The sequence below is a fragment of the Phocoena phocoena genome, chromosome 17 (assembly GCF_963924675.1).
Source record: "Phocoena phocoena chromosome 17, mPhoPho1.1, whole genome shotgun sequence".
In the NCBI taxonomy this organism is placed as follows: domain Eukaryota; kingdom Metazoa; phylum Chordata; class Mammalia; order Artiodactyla; family Phocoenidae; genus Phocoena; species Phocoena phocoena.
The window spans coordinates 59,266,265-59,285,009 of record NC_089235.1 but is presented as its reverse complement, the minus strand read 5'-3'; the positions used below and the strand labels follow the sequence as shown (position 1 = coordinate 59,285,009).

Here is an 18,745-nt window from a genome sequence, read left to right as displayed (position 1 = left end):
CCTTTCTCTTTTGTTTCTTTTGCTGTAATTCTCTTCCTTCTGAGAGATAGGAGTGAACCTTATCTGTCTAGCCACATCTTTTCTACCCTTCTTTTAAAACTCCAGCTGCGGGTGGTGGCAGGGAGAGGGTAAGTGAGGATGGCTGGGAATGAGAAGGAAATAGCACCAGCCCCTACTCCCCAGAGCCTGCGGGCTGGGACACACGTCCGTCCTCACAGTCCTTTCCAGATAGCATGAGCCCTTCCCCTTTCTGTTTACCCGGTGTCCTAGCTAAACTGGGTCTCTTGTTTGTATCTCACCTGCCCACCTCCAGTATCCCTCCCCTCCACCTCGAGCATAACTCCTGAGAGGGACTGGACTAGCAGAGCCACTAAAGCAGTGGCATTTGCCTGGGAGATGAGAATCTGGAATGATCGTTCCTTATTTCCTGTGTAAAGTTTACTGGCGTGTCACTGTATCACGACTTTTTTTTCCGTGTCAGAGGGTAAATGGGTGTCAGCTGGTGTGGCAGCTCAGTTCAGTTGATTGATGGGCGTGTTGGGAGCACAGTTTTGAGACAGTTTAGTGGGACAGTCTGCTGTGCATTTCTTATCCCCACGTAGGTTTACCGGGAAGCTTTTGTAGGGTTTTATTTTGTACTTTTTGAGAACTTGGGTTGGAGGAGGAGGAAAAACTGTGAAAGGAGACAAGGGTCACATGTCTGTGTTAACATTAGAACAAGGACATAGACCTAAAACACTGCAGAGATAAAAATTCACATGGCTGTTTCTGAGTTGTCTCTTGATTGCATATAATAGAACAAATATGACTTCCTTAAAAAAATTTTTTTTAATTAAATCGAAGTAACCTCTTTAAACTGTGCATTCATTGGAGCCTCATATGTATAGTTCCAGCGAGGACTGGGCCTCAGTGCACCCCAACTTCACTTTGGAGCTCTAGCACCCTTACCCTCACCTTTTCAAGGATCACTTGTAGTCTTTTTAGTTAGATCCTTTCTTTCTCTGATACCTCCAAGAGGACATGCATTTAAAAAAAAAAAAAAGTTGTGTTTTTTAATTTAAAAAATTGGGGTGGTAGGTCTAAACCTAGATGAAGAATGACCTGAAATTTCACATATTTTTTTGTGTGTGTAATAGTGAAATTCCAGTTCATTGTAGATTTTCAAAAGCAATTTTTAACTCACCTGTCATTGGTCTTAACCCTTAGATTTGTATTTTCATCCTATGAAAACTCTTATGACCTTAAAAATAAATTTTTATTAAAGCCTTGTAAAATCTTGTATGTCATGATTTTCTAAGCTGTAGAAGAGGAAAATAGAAGTGCTCCAGCCTCACCCGTAATGTAGAAGTTTATTTATTCATCCCTCAATCCCCAGAAATAAATACATTGGCATTTATTACAATGGTAACTCCGAGGGTGACAGGCTTCATTCATAGGCTTAAGTCTTTAGTCTCTTCTCTAGCTGAGAGAAACACTTCATTGTCCTCCTTATCGTTACCAAGGGGCTGTAAGATAGGTAAGACTCTGGATGAAGAAGGAATCTGGAGGTTTGCTACTGATTGTAAAGTTTTCTACTTCATGCATCCTGAAAATGCTATTATAAAATCTGTTGTATTCAGGCTGTTTGACTTAGTAAGATTACAGAATATTTTTCATAGGAAAGCACTTTTATTTTAATTATTAATGCATGCTACCTGCTTTAGTTTATAGAAGAATCATTACTTGTAATTAGCATATCCAGTGAACAGTGTGGAATCTTAGCATTTTGACTGGGATGAGCTCTCAGATCTTTCTGGAGATGGGAAAACTGAGCATCAGAGAAGGACAGCGATATGCCCCACGGCAGAAATCTCAGAGCCGACATGAGAACCTAGATCACTAGACTCCGGGTCTTTTCTACTATTGCCAGTTGGTAGAATCTGTCTTCTGCTTATATTATAGCTAAATTGTACATTGACAGATGTTTTATAAGTACCAGTTTTAAAAAACTCATCCTATAAAATCGTGTTTGTACTGTCAGTTGCTTGGTAATTGCTCCCCATCTCCTCTTTCCTATCCCTTTAAAATAAATAATTAAATTTAGTTCTGGCTCCTGTTTTACTGGTGATACTAGAATTTTTCATTCATAAGTTACATTTGATTAAATTTTACTAGCCAAATCAGTGATTTTACTTTAAAAGAGTTATGAAATTTTAAAGCAGAAAGAAACAATAGCAATGGTTCTATCCCAGTTTTATGTGGTTGATAGGAATCTGTTAAACTGGCTAGGAAGGGGGATATCTTATATGCTAGAAGCGAAAAAATTAAGATAAAAGGTAATTGATTCAGGATTACCATGTTAATTTTATACTGCTCCTTCTTGAAGCCTTCATATTGTATATAAAAAGAAAACTTCAAAAAAACATAATTCTTGAGTAGTTGATGAGTTGGCTGCCATCTTTTATCATAAGAAATATAACCTTCCTTGGAATAAGCAGATTTATACTTTCTTTACCTAGTAACAAGTGTTGAAAAGACCGTGTCCATCTGGGGAAGGTTCTTCTATACTTTATGATCCTGAATTTTGTTTGCTTTGTAAAACCGTAGTGCTATAACCAAGGAAATGACAGACATTTAACTTTACTTTTGCTAAAACCTGATTAAGAGTTTTGGAAATGAAATGGTTAGATTTTTGAGTTAAGCAAATATGTTTACTCAACACAGTCATGCATTTTTATTGTAATAGAAATAGCTTGAATATTATGTTAACTATAAAATTTTCTCCTGTTTTACATATTTGCTACTCATTATTGTGCTATATTGCTTTTCAGAATACATTATTATAGTGTCTGCACCCATTTTTCTAGTAATACAGCTTTGAGTTAATAATATACGTTACAGTCATTAATTTGACATGTAAAAGTCATCCAACTGTTCATTCTGTACATGGTGATTAAAATATAACTGTTCTAATGAAAAAAAATACTGTTGATTACTTAACACAAAGGAACACACAGACGAAAAAAGAATTCATTCCTAAACTTAGCACATGCAGCAGGGGGCACCAGTTGAAGGCAAAAATGAATTCTTCTATTTTTAATCAGCTACAGCTTGTGTCCTGTTCATACTTAAATAATGTGGTAGTTAATTGTTTTCCTGTTGGTTTTCTTGATGGTTTTAACTTCTCAGTTCTAAAAGCTGTGTTGAAGACGTTGATAACTACTCTCAACTTACTAATTCAAACATAACTTCTTACAGCCATCCAATTTAGTAATTACACACATTTTTTCCTTAAAAGTGGAGACACATTAATAAATAATTACTTGTTTGGAATACGGCATTATTATTAGATTTTTAATACTGTTTCTACAAAATGTGTTTTTGTTAATGAGAAAAGGAATGCCCTAATGATTTGAAAGCTTAATTTGTTTTCTTTATATGTGAAGCGAATGAATTTAAGCTCTGGAAACCTGTTCCCTTTAGCTAATAAACAGTCGTGTAGAAATTTGTTTCCAAAAAGGCTTGTTTTTAATATGGGTAATATCATTAAATAGTTTTTCTTTTGTCCCTCTCGTCCCCATCATCTAGTCCAATATCAGATGGAAATGATGCGGAGCCTTCGCCATGTAAACATCGACCATCTCCACGTGGGCTGGTACCAGTCCACATACTACGGCTCGTTCGTCACCCGGGCGCTTCTGGATTCTCAGTTCAGTTACCAGCATGCCATTGAAGAATCTGTCGTTCTCATTTACGGTTCGTAGGAGTTTCCTTTATTATTCTTTTCTTCCCTTAATATTATTACTACTACTATTTTTGCTTTCTGTCTTTTCGCCTCTAAGAGCAGCCTGGCAGGCCTTCTCAAGTAAATACCAACCCTGTTTCTGCAGCAGCCTCAGCAGCAGCTAAGTCTAGACAGAGTTTCCTTCTTTCTGTTTATTTTTCTTGCTATCAGAGCCCTGATGTGTACATTTTGGAATGCTGGAGTAGCTGCTTCATTTTTATTCCTCCATCTCCCCTCCCTCATTTGAAGGGGCTGGTGGAACTAGACCAGATGTCTAACAAACCCCGATTGCTAGAGTGTCTGGCTCTGTACGTGACTGACCAATCATAACACAGTGTGCCAAGTTTTTTTATACCTCTGACAGCAGCGTACAAAACCTGGACTGTTTCTTAGCACAAAGATTTTTTTCTTTTCGGCCTGTTTAATGGTGTTTCCTCAAGCTCTCCAGACCAGATGTTCTGTGCTGTATCAGAACTGTAGGCAATTTAACAGCTTTATAGCCTTCCCCCTCCCCAAACACTCACAGTTTGCCATATCTGGCAGACTTGCATATAGTTTCCAGCTGAGAAGTAAATGTAACGTCCTGAGTATCTGTCAGAAAAAATACTAATGAATACGATCAATCTTATGAGCTGCCCCCAAATTGTTTCAGTATGTTAACAATTGGATTACAGTAAAGAACAAGTTGTTAAAGTGTACTTATACTGGCTGGAAACATTGCATCATCAGACCTTGATGAATTTTCCACTTGTTTCAGTCTATTTTGGTTTTCATTTTATCACCTATTGCTAAAAGTTGCACTGTGTTAAGTTTCAGGCAACATGAATGTTAACACAGGTTTTAGGCGAATATTGGCATGCCGGAGCCGTTATGCAGCAAGTGCTAAGCTCCCTTACTCACGGAGTGTTCAAGCGTTAGCTTTGATAAAATTAGTTTCTCTAAAACTAAAGAGACACTTGTGATTGCACTTTGACTTTAGTGGTTTTGTTTTTAGAATCTGCTTTAACTAAAAAATTTGAACAGTGATTGTTAGGATGGATAAATTTTGGAAGGGCTGTTTATTTAAATTAGTGGACTAAGAACTACACAATGTGTCCAGTGAATTTTCATGTTTAATATTCATTAGTATTTTCCTTCTAATTATACAAGATGCATGTAAGATGTATAGAACATATGCTATATTTAATTTTTGTCAAGATTGCTGGTTCTAGCTGAGGAACAGATTTGAAAATAACTGTATTTTGTATCTTCTGTTTATACTTTCGGGAGGAAGTTATTCTGCCTATTATAAGTAGGGTGATAGGTTCCTGCATTTTCACTTACTGTTTGCTATGCTGGTTTGAATCTGCTTCAAATTGTGTTCTGATTATTTATTTTGATCTTCATTTTGCAAAGACTATGATAATTAACAGAATGTGCCCAGAACCAGTGTCATTTGGGCACTGGTAGTGACAGAATTCTTAGTAATTTCTTTTTCTTTTCCTTATTTGAGATCCCATAAAAACTGCCCAAGGGTCTCTCTCACTAAAGGCATACAGACTGACTCCTAAACTGATGGAAGTTTGTAAAGAGAAGGATTTTTCTCCCGAAGCGTAAGTGTTTGGGGGCCTATAAGGCATATGTTAAGGATCGGGTGTTTTTCTTTTAAGATATTAGTTTGCCACATGTATTGAATCCTCGGTGGTGGTGTGGTAATGCTTTTGCCATGTGGACGGTAGAAGTTTCTGCATGGCTGAGTGCCACTTGATTTCTCCCTTTCCATGTTTAAACTGTTCTTTATGGAATGTCTCATCTGTTGTTCTCAGCATGAGTGAATTCAGTTAGAGTGGGGATTAATTAGCTACTGGATTTGAAGAAATATATGATTAAATAAAGGGAGATGGGATGAGTGAGTGTTCAGTGGCTGTCAGATTGTAAGTTCTGTATCAGAACAGTCGAGAGCTGTTTGTCTTATTTTCTGACCTGTTTCATTGGCGGGGGGTGTGTGTGGAAAGATATAAATATTTGGGGGTGTTCAGTAAGGAATGTGGATTTTTTGGATATTTTATGGGTGACAGGTATGCAAAGAATTAATTGAAAAAGCTGTTTTGTGATCCTACATAATGGCATTGGAATATTTACATTAAAATTTTAAAAATTCAGAATTCTTTCATTTTCTGTTCATTATAGGAATTTTTATTTCTTATTAAAGTTAGTGCTTTTGACTTCATGTAGGATAGACAATTCATTAGTAGTTTACCATTTGGCTCCTAAAGAAATTAAGATGCGAAGCATTTAAAAAGAAAAGCTAACTCTTGAACAGTTCCGGGGCATGGTGGTTATAACTAAACTCTGAGGAGTTGCGTTCTCGCCGTGTTCTCAGCCACCGCGTGTGGAGTAACGTGTGAGTGTCCTGCTACTTGTTAATCTCTTGAGTTCAGTTGGCTTTTAAAGTGAACTTTCCAAAAACTAGAGTATTTCTCTTTTCTAGCTATTTTAAATATTTTAGATATAGATTATATAGCATGATTTCCTATGGCATTTACATTTTAGTATCTGAAATTTTGAAGATAACCTGATTGTGAAGAAACAATAGTTTCTTTTGCTAAGTCTTATTTTCTAGTCTTATAGCTCCAACTCGGATCATTTTCAGAGTTGTTCAAATCACTCGACTTAGGCTTGACTCTGTAAAACTCTAGTTTCTCTCCCTTTTTAAAAGTGCTAATGAGACAAACAAAAATCCTGAAGAGGGCCTGTAATTAGGGAAAATGAAATAATCACTTTAACACTTACTTCTGACCACCAGACTAATGTATTTTTAACATGCTTCGCAGATTGAAAAAGGGAAACATCACCTTTGAGCACATGTTTGAAGAAGTGCCGATTGTAATTAAAAATTCCCATCTGATCAACGTCCTGATGTGGGAGCTTGAGAAGAAGGCAGCTGTAGCAGATAAACATGAATTGCTCAGTCTTGCTAGCAGGTAAGCGGCCCTGTCTAATGAGAAGTCCCTTTTTTATCACTTTCTGCAAAAGAGTCTTTTACTTAGACTCTAACCGGTGAAACAAGAAGAAAATTACTTAAGCACATTTTGAGGTTCTTAAGACATAGTAGCAACATGTAGTACTTGTCCAGCTCTGCTAAAACCCAAGGAAAAACACCATGGTTATTGATACAGTGAGATGGTGTTTGAATACTAATAGCTACCGTTATTACAGGAGCGCTCTGCTGCCTTCTCTGTGTCATTTTTGCTTTGAGATGGTACATGCCCACAGGGGAGGGGTTTTGTGATTTGGCTCAGCTTTATTTATTGTACAGTATCCTTAGAGGCTGTGGTATTAGGTCTGGATATTTAATAATGCTTGGGAGAAAACCAGAATGCTTCTTTGTTTTACTGTGGCATTTGCCCTTGTTCAGATGTAGACTCTATTAGCAGTAAGCTTTCCATTTGAATTTTCAACCAAGATTAGAATTTTCTGAACCTCACACTGGCTTTTGCTTCTTAGACAGTGGTGACATCATTTGCTTCATCGTGACTGCTTTGGCTATCTAGTTGCTAAGATATTATTTATCATATTGATAAAACGCTGACTGAGGTGTTCTAAAACAGATTATTTCCTTTTTGAAATTAATGTTTCATTTCCCCTCATTGATTGCTTTTAACAGAAATATGAACAGAATCATGTATATAGCTCCTCTTAAATTCCCTTTAAGCCTGATGTTAGTGATTGTTTTGTGGCAGGAGAAGGCTAATAGCAAGTAGGTAATCTGTCAGTATGCATTTGCTGAATGGCTTAGAAAAACAAGGTGTGTTTTCATACAGCAACCAGTTTGGAACAGAAGCTCAGTTATTTATCAGGTTTCTAGTTATCCCAGATAGAAGCTAGTACAAAAGAATATGCAGGCTTTGTACTTCTTCAGTATAAGACAAGTAGGGGTAAACCCAGAAGGACCAGTATACCCAGTGTTCTTCTCCATGCACTGGGATGGGTGGCACTGTGGTTGAAGTGCCACCTTCATTGCATGAATTCATCACAGAGGCCACTAGAAAGTCTTAACAGGGGAAGGAGATGGAAACTAGATGGTAAACGGAGTGCTCAGTAATACAGCCTGGTTGCAAGGGTCATTTGGCACTAAAGAGTGTACTGTTTGACTACAAATGTATGTTCACAATAGTCCTTTAATTTGTCTCTTTTAGAAGGTCATATTTTTCTTCATTGCTTTCACAAACACACTCGGCACACCTGTATTTAAAGCATTGAGCTAAGAACCTTTTTCAGCATGCAATTTGATGTATTAAGTATATAGTTATATAATAATTTTAAATTTACTATGTGAAAGCTTTTGCTTACATATTATTTACGTCTTCACCTTTCCCCGAGCTTCCTTTATTGAGGATACAAAACAAATACAGCCCTTCTCTGCTTTCCCATTACCAATGAGCTGGTCTGTAATGTCTGTTTGTCCAAAGCAGCATTTAGAATAGCCAAGAAAATGTTCCCAGTTCGCCATAGCAACTAAGATCTGGACAAATATTTTATTATAGTTTTTAATCTTCTGTATTTTATATGAAATAGGAAGAGAAGATGTTTGCTTTCCATGTGAAGTTATTTAAAAGGGTAAATCGGTGTTCCTATTGGGAGAAGAAAAAAAAAAAGAAGCAACCTTGAAGCAGTGCTTATACGAATGGACTGTTACATTGGCCCAAATTGATAGTACTAATTTAAAAGACTGAAATGTAACCTTTGTACCTCTCAAATTTTAATTTCTAACATTAGTAGCATGATGATTGCTAATCATCATTTGCCATAAAACTTTTTCTAAGAAACCGCATCAGAAATCATTCTGAAGTAGCTCCTTAAACATTTTGCTTGGTCTCGCTTATCACAACCCATATGCGTGTTCCAGTTCTTCCTTTACCTGATAACTTTGCTTTATGCTATGAATAAAACATACTGCATTCCCTTTCATTGAAAAAATTCTAATTCTTAATATTATTAGACGGAAGTTCTGGTAATGGTTATTTCATAACAGCCTTTATTAATTTTTAAAAATCAAGCCTTTGGCTTTTCACACATGAGAAAACAATTCTGTTCTTATTTCCTCTTTAAAAAAGTAAACTAAGGGTGGGCATCATACATGAAGGATAATAAGGACAAATTGATAATGTAGCCAGAGCAGACTTATCACTGCACCTCTCCATTCACATCTGTTTAAGTTATCTGTTTTCAGTTCTTTCTTTCCTTGGAAATAAAAGAAAAGACTACATTATTGAAACTGCCAACAATAACTCTGTTTCACTATTCTAGTTGAACTGGTACTGAAAAGATCCCCATAAAATTGCTCTTGGTAGTCGACCTGATTTCCTATGAGTGTTATCTGTGAAATAGTTCTGTATTATTGTTAATTCCTTTTGCCCTTCAAGACCTGTACTGTGCAGATTTTCACGTATTTCTTATTGGTTAGATTTCTGAAGAGCACTATAGTAACAGAAATGTTATGAAATGTTTAAAGTCCACATACCTGTGCTTGTGCTCTTTCACTATAATTACATATACCTACAACACGTAATGTTAGTACTTCGCATTAAAGACGCTTTTTAGTAGAGAGGGAAGTTCTCTTCTAGTAGCACCTTTCTCATTGCTAAAATCAGTGTAGTCAGTCTCCAAGATGTAAGGTCTGGAAAAAATAATAGATCTTTCTCTGCAATGGCAGTTAACTCTTCTTAATGGCGTTCTCCAGTGTCATTGCTCTCTCCTCGATCACCCAGTCAAGGATTGGTGGTGATCTTTCCCTTCTGTGAATTTCTTTTTCACTTAAGAACATAAGTGACTTATTTAACAAGTAATCATGTAGTTAATTACAGTATTTCTTGTATTTAATATAGTTCTTTGGGCCTCAGTTCTTTAACTGGTGAAAATGAGGGATCAGTGTCTCCGCTGAGGCCTCATCCAGGTCTGTCTTTTTCTGCACCCTCTCTCCTTGGGTATCTCCAGTTCCTCTCTGTACTGGTTCTTTTCTGTTACATTTATTGACTGGATTTTCCCATTAATTTTTTTTTTTTTTTTAATGCTCGGCAGTTGAGAAAAATTGAAAGGATAATAAGTAATACAGTGAACACCCATAAACACTGACCTGTATTCACCAGGTGTATGTGTTGCTACATTTGCACCTGTTCTCTTTCTCTCTCTAGACATAAATGGGTACTTACTTTCCTGAACCATTTGAAAGTAAATTGCAGACGTGGCACTTAACCCCTAAATACTTGAGCATGCATCTCCTAAGAGTAAGTAAGGACTTACTTGTTTAAGTAAGTCCTTTAAACTTGTTTAAAGTCACCATCATCTTAAACAACAAAGTTACAAAAACAACACCTTTTGACCTCGTGCCATTAATATCCATCTCCTTTAACCTTTTACTTCATTTTCTCCCCCCGCCTTTTTTTTTTACAGTCAAACTTCTTAATAGGATTTTCTATATGTTGCTGTCTGTATTTACTCATTTTCCACTTATCCTAAACACTTGGTATTCCATCTATTCTGTGTTGTTAGAGTTCTCGCTGAAGTTGCAAAAGATGACTTTTATCACGATATTGCTGGATGTTATAGAGTGTTGAAAATTTAATATGTTGATAAACCTTCTTCCTGAAATACTTTCTTTGATGTAGTTTAGGATACTACCACTGGGTTACTTCTGGGTTACTTCTCATTCTCCACAGTCAGCCTTCTTCTGCTCATCCCTAAATATCGGTGTTCCTTGGGGTCTGTCTTCCTGTGTGTGATTCCTGGGGTGATTTCATCTTATTCCTTGTCTTTTGCTACCTTAGGTCAGGGCCTCATTATTTCTTTTCCTGATTACTTTCACAGTCTCCTAACTTCCTGCTTCTAACCTTTTCCTCTTTCATTGCAGTGATCTTGCTAAATGCAAATTGTATGATCATATTACTCCTTTGCTTAAAATATTTGGCTGAGTCCCCATTGTCCTTGGAGTAGCATCCAAGCTTATAGCCCAACTTCCAAGAGTCTTTGCACCGTGACCGTTTGCCTCTTCAGTTTCATTGCTCTCTTTTTTCCCAGTCTTGCCCTTCTCCCGTGCTTCTTCTGATGGACTGAGTTACTTGCAGTTCTTCAGATGTATCATGCTTTTCATGCCAGTGTCTCTGACCATGTTAACTACACACAGTATCTGCAGTGTCCCTCTGCATCTTCCTTGTCTCCAACTCCCATCTTCAGCTCCTTCAAAAACTCAAAATTCAGCTGTCACATAATCTGGAAAGTCTCATCTGATCCCACCAAACTATCTTTTATGCTTCTGTTCTATTATAGAATCTACTACCACTGTGTTGCATTTCTTTTTGTGTTCCTTGCTTCTCCCTAGAATGCTTTGAGTGCAACAATGTCTTATATAGTATCTTATAACAGAGTGACTGGAAAAGTAAGTATGTACTCAGTAATGTGTGTTGAAAGAATGCATGTGAGAGGGTACAGTATAGTTAAATTTCAGCCCTGAAGTTACTTGGAAAGCATTGTAACTAAATAATCAGTGGATCTGGACATTTGATTAGCTATTGGGGAAAAAAAATCATTTTAATTCCTGATCTTGCACATCAGCTCAAATTATGGATGAATTAAAATCAGACTATTAAGAAATTGGAAAAGAACAGAAAAGTGAATACTTAATCTGATGTCCAAAGAAGAAATATTTAAAAGTGAAAAATGATTCACAAAATTAACAATGGAATAAGATAAATATGAAATAAAATTTAATTTGAAAAAAGCACTTGATTCTTCAGTTAAGTCACTAGACCAAGCTGCTGGATCGAGGTAAGATAGATAGTGCCAGACCTGGAATTAAAAGATAAATTCATCTACACACACACACACACACACACACACACACACACACCCCAGATCTATGCTCTTTCTATTATTTAAGATAAAGAGCCAAAGCTTTCTAATTATTTTCTTCAGGTTACAGATGGAATCCATGTTTTAACTGGGTTTACTTTTAGTCATTCCCAATATTCCCAGTCTGTTTCTTCCTCAGCCTTTTCTTTCTCTGTAAGTGCTGTAACCAACCGTTTAGCTACTCAAGCCAGGAAACTGGGAGTCGCCCTTGATTCCTCTCTCATTTCTGCCCACTTTTCTCCATGTTCACTGCCACTGGGCTGTTCCAGGCCGCCACTACTTCTCTCTGCAATGCCACAGTAGATTCTGTGTGTGTGTGTGTGTGTGTGTATGTGTGTGTGTGTGTGTGTGTGCGCACGCGCACATGTGCGCACAGATTTAAAATAAAATTCATGTAAAATAAAATCTAACATTTTAACCATTTTTAAAGAATACAGTTCAGTGGTTTTTAATACATTTGCAATATTGTGCAATCATTACCACTAATTTGGAAACATTTTCATCACCCCAAGCAGAAACCCCATGCCTCTAAGTAGTCACTTTGCCTCCCCTCATCCCCTTGCAGCCAGTAGTTACTTTCTGTCTCTGTGGATTTGCTTCCCCTGGACGTTTCCTATAAATGGAACCATGCTGTAAGTGGCCTTTGGTGTCTGGCTTCTTCCACTTAGTATAATGCCTTTACGTTTCATTCATATATCAGTACTTTGTTCTTTTTATAACTCAGTAGTATTTCATTGTATGGACAAATCACAGTTTGTTTATCCATTCATCCTTTACGGTTTTTTTCCCCAATTTCTGTCTGTTTTGAATAACGCAGCTATTAACATACATGTACAAGTTTTTGTGTAAGTGTAAGTTTTCAGTTCTCTTGAGTATATACCTAGGAGTAGAATTGCTGGGTTATATTGTAACCCTGTGTTTAACTTTTTGAGGAACCACCAAACTGTTCTCCACTGTGGCCGCACCATTTTACATTCTCCCCACAATGTACGAGTATTCTAATTTCTCCACATTCTTGCCAGCACTCCACAGTGGACTCTTAACCGTCTCCTAGTTGCTACCCTCCGGTGTATTCTCTGCATAGCAGCCAGGCTAAATCATTTTAAAATTTCAGGCAAAACATGTCACCAGGGATTCATGTCAGAGTCGCGGGTTCTCATTCACACTAAGTGACCATGTGGTTGGGGTGTTGTGCGAGGCAGCTAATGGCTCCTGGTGTGTGCTTGTCTGGCCTCCCTAGCCTGTCTCTGTGCTCCTCCCATGCCAGGCCTCCTCTTTTTACCTGTCTAGTTCTTACCCACCTCAGGCCTTCAGCACTTGGGCTTTCTTTCACCTAGAATACTTTTTGCATGGCTGATTCTTTCTAATCTTGTGCTTCCAGCCTGTCACCTTTTTTTTTTTTGCGGTACGCGGGCCTCACACTGTTGTGGCGTCTGCTGTTGCGGAGCACAGGCTCCGGACGCGCAGGCTCAGCGGCCGAGGCTCACGGGCCCAGCCACTCCGCGGCATGTGGGATCTTCCCGGACCGGGGCACGAACCCGTGTCCCCTGCATCGGCAGGCGGACTCTCAACCACTGCGCCACCAGGGAAGCCCCAGCCTGTCACCTTTTAAAAGAGATATTCTGACCACACTATCTAAGTGTCTTATCTCCCCTCTTCCCTCCTCCCCTCTCCCCATCAATTGTAAGCTCAGTGAAGAGCGAGACCAGGAATGTCTCATTCACTAGTGTCTCCTTATTTGCTAACACTGAGGCTGGAACATAATAGGTGTTTAGTAGATACCTGTGTGGAATGAATGAATGAGTACTGTTTGTCAGCTAGTGATTTTTAGAGTACATATACGTGTACTGGGCCTAACATGGTAGGAGATAGTTGTGGGCAGAAGTCAGTGAATATGGTGGGTGTTGTACTAACCATTAGCATCACTTTGTAAGAAGATTTTGGTAAGTAAGCTGCAGTAGAAATTTATGGAGAGGAAAAGAAAGATGAATGACTGTACTTCAGATTTTAGGAAGGGCAGAGGAGAAGGAGCCCTCTTTCTTCATTTGGCCTTGCAGAATAAATGCTATTGTTACTCTTTCAGAACCTGCTAGGTAGAGAAATCATGTGCTAGAAGTCTCAGTCCATTTGCCGGTTCTTCCTTTCTGTGGCTACTGATTTGAATGCTTTGGAGCACAGTTGGGGAGAGCGGAGGCGGGGCTCAGGAAACAGGTTCAGGAGTACTGAGCCTAGGTTAAACTTGGTTGTTCAGAAAGTACCCATTTTAGATACCCTGCTAGATATGTTTAACTCTTTCTACTCTGACATGTGTATGCTCTGACACTAAGAAATTGAGCTATTTCAGATACCCTTGTAGTTAATAGTTGTGGGTTCGATATGGAAAGTTTAATAACAAGCTGACTCTCATTCTCTCCTCTGCCTTTGCTTTCCTGTATGTGTGTGCTTTCATTTTTTTTTAGCAAATGGCAGATCAGTTTAATATCTCAAAACTACTTAGAGCAGTGGCAGAGCTATAACTTTAAAGTATGACATGTCAGTCAGTATACTTACTTTATATTTCAGCAGTCATTTGGGGAAGACCCTCCAGTTGCTGATGGACAGAGTGGATGAAATGAGCCAAGATATAGTTAAATATAACACATACATGAGGAACACGAGTAAACAGCAGCAGCAGAAACATCAGGTTGGTATTATGGGAAAATTCAGCAAACATAGAATTTCTTTCCAAGTATGGTGCTTCAAGAGTCATCTTCAAAACGATCTAAATTATCTTTGATAAAGCATTGACTCTTAGCTAGTAACTCTATCATGTTTTAAAAGATTATTCTTTATATAGTATGTTCCTAATATATTATTTACAAGCTGTACTTAAAAATCCCTATCTTGAAGAGAGCTGGTAGATTAAGCTCAGATTGTAATGCCAAGGTTATGCAAAAAAGAGATACATTTATTGAGAAAATCAGAGGCAGAGAGATTGCAGAGGGTCACAGCTCATTTCTTTACTAACTAGAATTGGTTTGCTAGTGGCTCATTGCAGTACAGTTAGCAGTCTTCAGTTCATTTAAAAAACTGAGCAATTGTGATTAAGAGCAAGCAATTTTGATAGGAAATAATAGATCAACTGCTGTGAAATAGATAGTATAATACAGATTTATGTGGAATTACCTGGATATTCTCATATGCACATCCACACTGCTCTGGCCATTTAATCTTAATCTTTATTAGTGTTACCTGAAGACCACATGATTTTCACAGTTCCTGGAATACTGTTTAGGACTGTATTGCTCCGAAATGTTCTTAGCATTTGATTCATAGATAAGTTGATTCCAGAATGTACATACATGTGAGTGTTTGATTACTCTGTTCATTAAAATGTACTTTAAATTAGATGTTGGTAACTGTAGGATTTTAAGCACAACTAAGTGGTTCTGAGAATATCATATTTAAAAAAAGAATTTAATACCAATGTTCATATATTTAGTGAAATTTAAAATACTGTGTTTCTACACACATAGAATTTTTAAAACACATATAAATCTATAAAGTATCATTTTTTTAACTGAAAAGATGGTGGTGAAGATGGTGATGGTGAAAGTCTCTTATAAACTGGGGAGAATAAAACCAGCTTGATCCCATTCCCTTGCTGGTTCTTCCTGTAGGTAAAAGACCCAACTGGAGGATCAAATTGAAAATCTGTCACCAGTGAAACAGTTGATTCTGGAAACCAATCTTAGGAGATATTTTTTAGAATTCTAGTATGACATAAATTTTTGCATTTGACATTTATTCCTACTTAGCACCATTCATAACCCTTTATAGATTTGTCTCACTTCTACTCTCATACCCCATAATGAGTAGAAATTTTTGCAAAGCAAGTTACTTCCCTTATCTAAGGACTTAAAATTTTTACTAGCCTACCCTGGTTTCCCATTATCTGACCTTTTAAGGCTGTGTGTGGGATATTATTTCCTCTGCTGTTGTAAGCAATGCACAGCTATTAGCGTCTTGATTGTAGTTTGAACTATAAGTTTATAGTTGATATATACCTTTATATATAACCCCACTTTCTCTGCCTTGAGTCTTAAGAATCCAGAGTTTGAAAGTTTTTGAAGCATTATCTGTGCTAATATTCTTTCTTCGGTGTAGAGCTAAAGCACAGATGATTATCTGTTGTTAGGAATTGATAGTATTTACTGTTATAATAATAACAGGAATGGTGACGTTATAATAGTAACATCATCAGTATTATTGTTACTTTGGTCAATAAGGATAAAGCTGAAAAAATTCCCCAATATGGTATTTCATTACTTAGTTCTTCAAGTTAAGATGAATCATACTTGCAGTGCTGTTTACCCTGTTGTCGTAATTGGTCAAGTTACTCCCTTTCGCTCATGAATCTTGAGCTTCTTTGCCTGTAAGCCCCATGTTTCTCACATAACCAGTTTTGTTTTTCTAAATCATTAGTTACATAATCTTAGAGCTCAGAGTGACACTAGAGTTTACAACAAGGAAGTTTTCTTTAACTGTTAACCATATTTAGCCTCTTAGAAGCAAGAGTTATGAAGGGTTACATTTATAAAACCGAGATTGGAGTTCAAAGCAGTGGAGTTTTGTTGATCACATAAGTGAGGGAGGTCTTTTTTCTTCCCAGGTAGAGAAAAATAACCCAGTCATTTCCTCTCTGAATTTTAGTATCAGCAGCGTCGCCAGCAGGAGAATATGCAGCGCCAGAGTCGAGGAGAACCCCCGCTCCCTGAGGAGGATCTGTCCAAACTCTTCAAACCACATCAGCCCCCTGCCAGGATGGATTCTCTGCTCATTGCAGGTATTGTTAGCCAGTGCAGAACATGGCTGGTTTTCTTTATTCTTTAGGAAGCAGGAGACACTGAGAGATTCACAGGGTAAGACATCTAAAAGTTAGTGTATTTAAAATGGTTAAATGATGGACTTGAATCTAGCACCTGTAATTTCTGAAATTTAAGAATTTGTCAGTCTTTGTTATTTCTAAGGTCCTTTCAGTGCTTCACTCTGTGTTTATCTAAACAAACACTTTTGAGATGGGATTATATAAACTTTCTAAAATGGGAAGGTTTTGTGTGAGTCATCTTTCATGGAAACCAAGAAAAAGTGTTTATCATCTCATAATGCAAAAGACCATTGAGTTCAAACCCCTTACTTTTGATGTTCTAGCCTAGCCTTGAGCCCAGTCTGTAAGTGGGTGTTTGAATTGAACTGAAGTTTTTGACTTAAAGAAGTATTTCCCTTACTTTGACTTGTATTGTAGCAACATGAATGTAACTCTCCATGGACTTTCTCTGGGGATAAACATTTAACACTGCCTTAAGGTAGTAGAGCTGTTGTGTCCTGTGCTAGGACTTGATTTTGAATATATATAACATTCATGCCCTTATTTAGCTATAATCACCTTATTTCTGTATGAATGTTGTTGAATACTGTTTGATTCAGTCAGCCAGTTGTCTGAGAGATTTGTTAGAGTGAAAATCCAACTCAGAGAAAAGAGGGTCTTCTGCAATTTCTCAATTCTGTTGATATATTTTTAGTGTGGGGGAAATTCCAAATTCCTTAAAGCTTTCTGGTACCTGTGTAAATGAGATTTGGGAAACTGAGACACCTTACTTACTTAAGGGCCACTTCAAGCAGAATTGTATTTCTTATACTTTCAAGAAATGTGTAACTGTTGCATCAGAGTAGATCATTAGTTTTAAGACTAATGCAGTGGTAGGTAGAGCCCTTTCCTCACATGGGCTCCTTGCTCATGGTCTGTCTGGGCTCTGGGGGTGCAGGAGCAGGCTGTTAATATTTCCGGAGCACGGACTGAAAACTACTGTAGTTAACATCTGGGTCAGGTGGGTCTGGTTAGTTTACAGTTCTGTGATTTGGTATCTCCTTTCTACCTGGCTAAGAAGAGCTAGTGCTGTTCTCTCACTTGTCTTAGTTACAGTGTTGGTCTGGTCTGCACAGTCAGTACATTTTGATTGACAGCTAATATGTGCTTAACTGCTGATAATCTTTTTAAAAGTTGTCATTTTTCTTCATTATCCATGTAACCAAGAGTGGAAGATAGCTTATTTAAAAAAAAAACTTATATTCTTTATTAATCCCTTATGAACGAATAGAATTCTTAACTCTTTTTAAAAAAAATTTTATTGAAGTATAGTTGCCCTACAATATTATATGTTCCAGGTTTACAATTTGGTGAATCACAGTTTTTTCAGGTTATACTCCATTTAAAGTTATTACAAAATATTGGCTATATTCCCTGTGTTGTACAATACAGCCTTGTAGCTTATTTTATACCTAATAGTTCGTACGTCTTATTATTCCCTACCCCTGTATTGCCCCTCCCCCCTTCCCTCTCCCCACTGGTAACCACTAGTTTGTTCGCTAAATCTGTGTCTGCTTCGTTTTTGTTTTTGATTCAAAACATAACAAAATAACATTCTGATGATTCTGTGTTATGCTGATTTTCTTGTTTGACTAGTATTCTGGGTCATTTTACAGTTTGTGGAACATTATGACTCTCTTTCTCACTTTCCCAAATGCACAGGCCAGATTAACACTTACTGCCAGAACATCAAGGAGTTCACTGCTCAAAACTTAGGCAAACTCTTCATGGCCCAGGCTCTTCAAGAATACAACAGCTAAGAAAAGGAAGTTTCCAGAAAAGGAGTTAACGTGGACTCTTGAGATCACATTGGGGCAATTCTCGGAAGAAACACACTTGCATATTGAGAAGTCTTTCTAGCAAATAATAAAATAATAATAAAATAATCTCGACTGCTTGCTCATTTGGGTTTAGACATATTATATTTATCTTCTTATTTTTATTTAGCTTATACCTGTGTATTTCCAAAGATAAAGCAGGCTTGACCAGAAGCATCACCAGGCTCAGACCTACAGGCTCCATCACCTTTGTTATACCTCTGTGCTGCCACATTTCAGCCACCGAGTCCAGTGCTGCTTGTCCCGATGCCCGACCCAGAGGCCCTGGTACCTACTGTGAATCTAGTACTTCTTCGCTCCCAGGTGAGCGCCCCTGAAGCCCCAGGCTTTGTGTGCTTGCCCTGGCACCCC

The 18,745-nt window shown here is 37.6% G+C and overlaps 1 protein-coding gene across 2 annotated transcripts in view; it reads left to right on the top strand.

The window, feature by feature from the left end:
* EIF3H (eukaryotic translation initiation factor 3 subunit H) overlaps positions 1–18,439 on the top strand; it is an 85,138-nt gene extending 66,699 nt beyond the window's left edge. For both annotated transcript variants that reach the window (XM_065895126.1, XM_065895127.1), the window contains 6 exons: positions 3,568–3,735; positions 5,256–5,355; positions 6,577–6,726; positions 14,213–14,333; positions 16,343–16,475; positions 18,219–18,439. In XM_065895126.1, coding sequence (XP_065751198.1) covers positions 3,568–3,735; positions 5,256–5,355; positions 6,577–6,726; positions 14,213–14,333; positions 16,343–16,475; positions 18,219–18,316 — 770 coding nt within the window. In that variant the 3' untranslated portion in view covers positions 18,317–18,439. The remainder of the gene's footprint in view (positions 1–3,567; positions 3,736–5,255; positions 5,356–6,576; positions 6,727–14,212; positions 14,334–16,342; positions 16,476–18,218) is intronic.
* Positions 18,440–18,745: the final 306 nt, after the last annotated feature.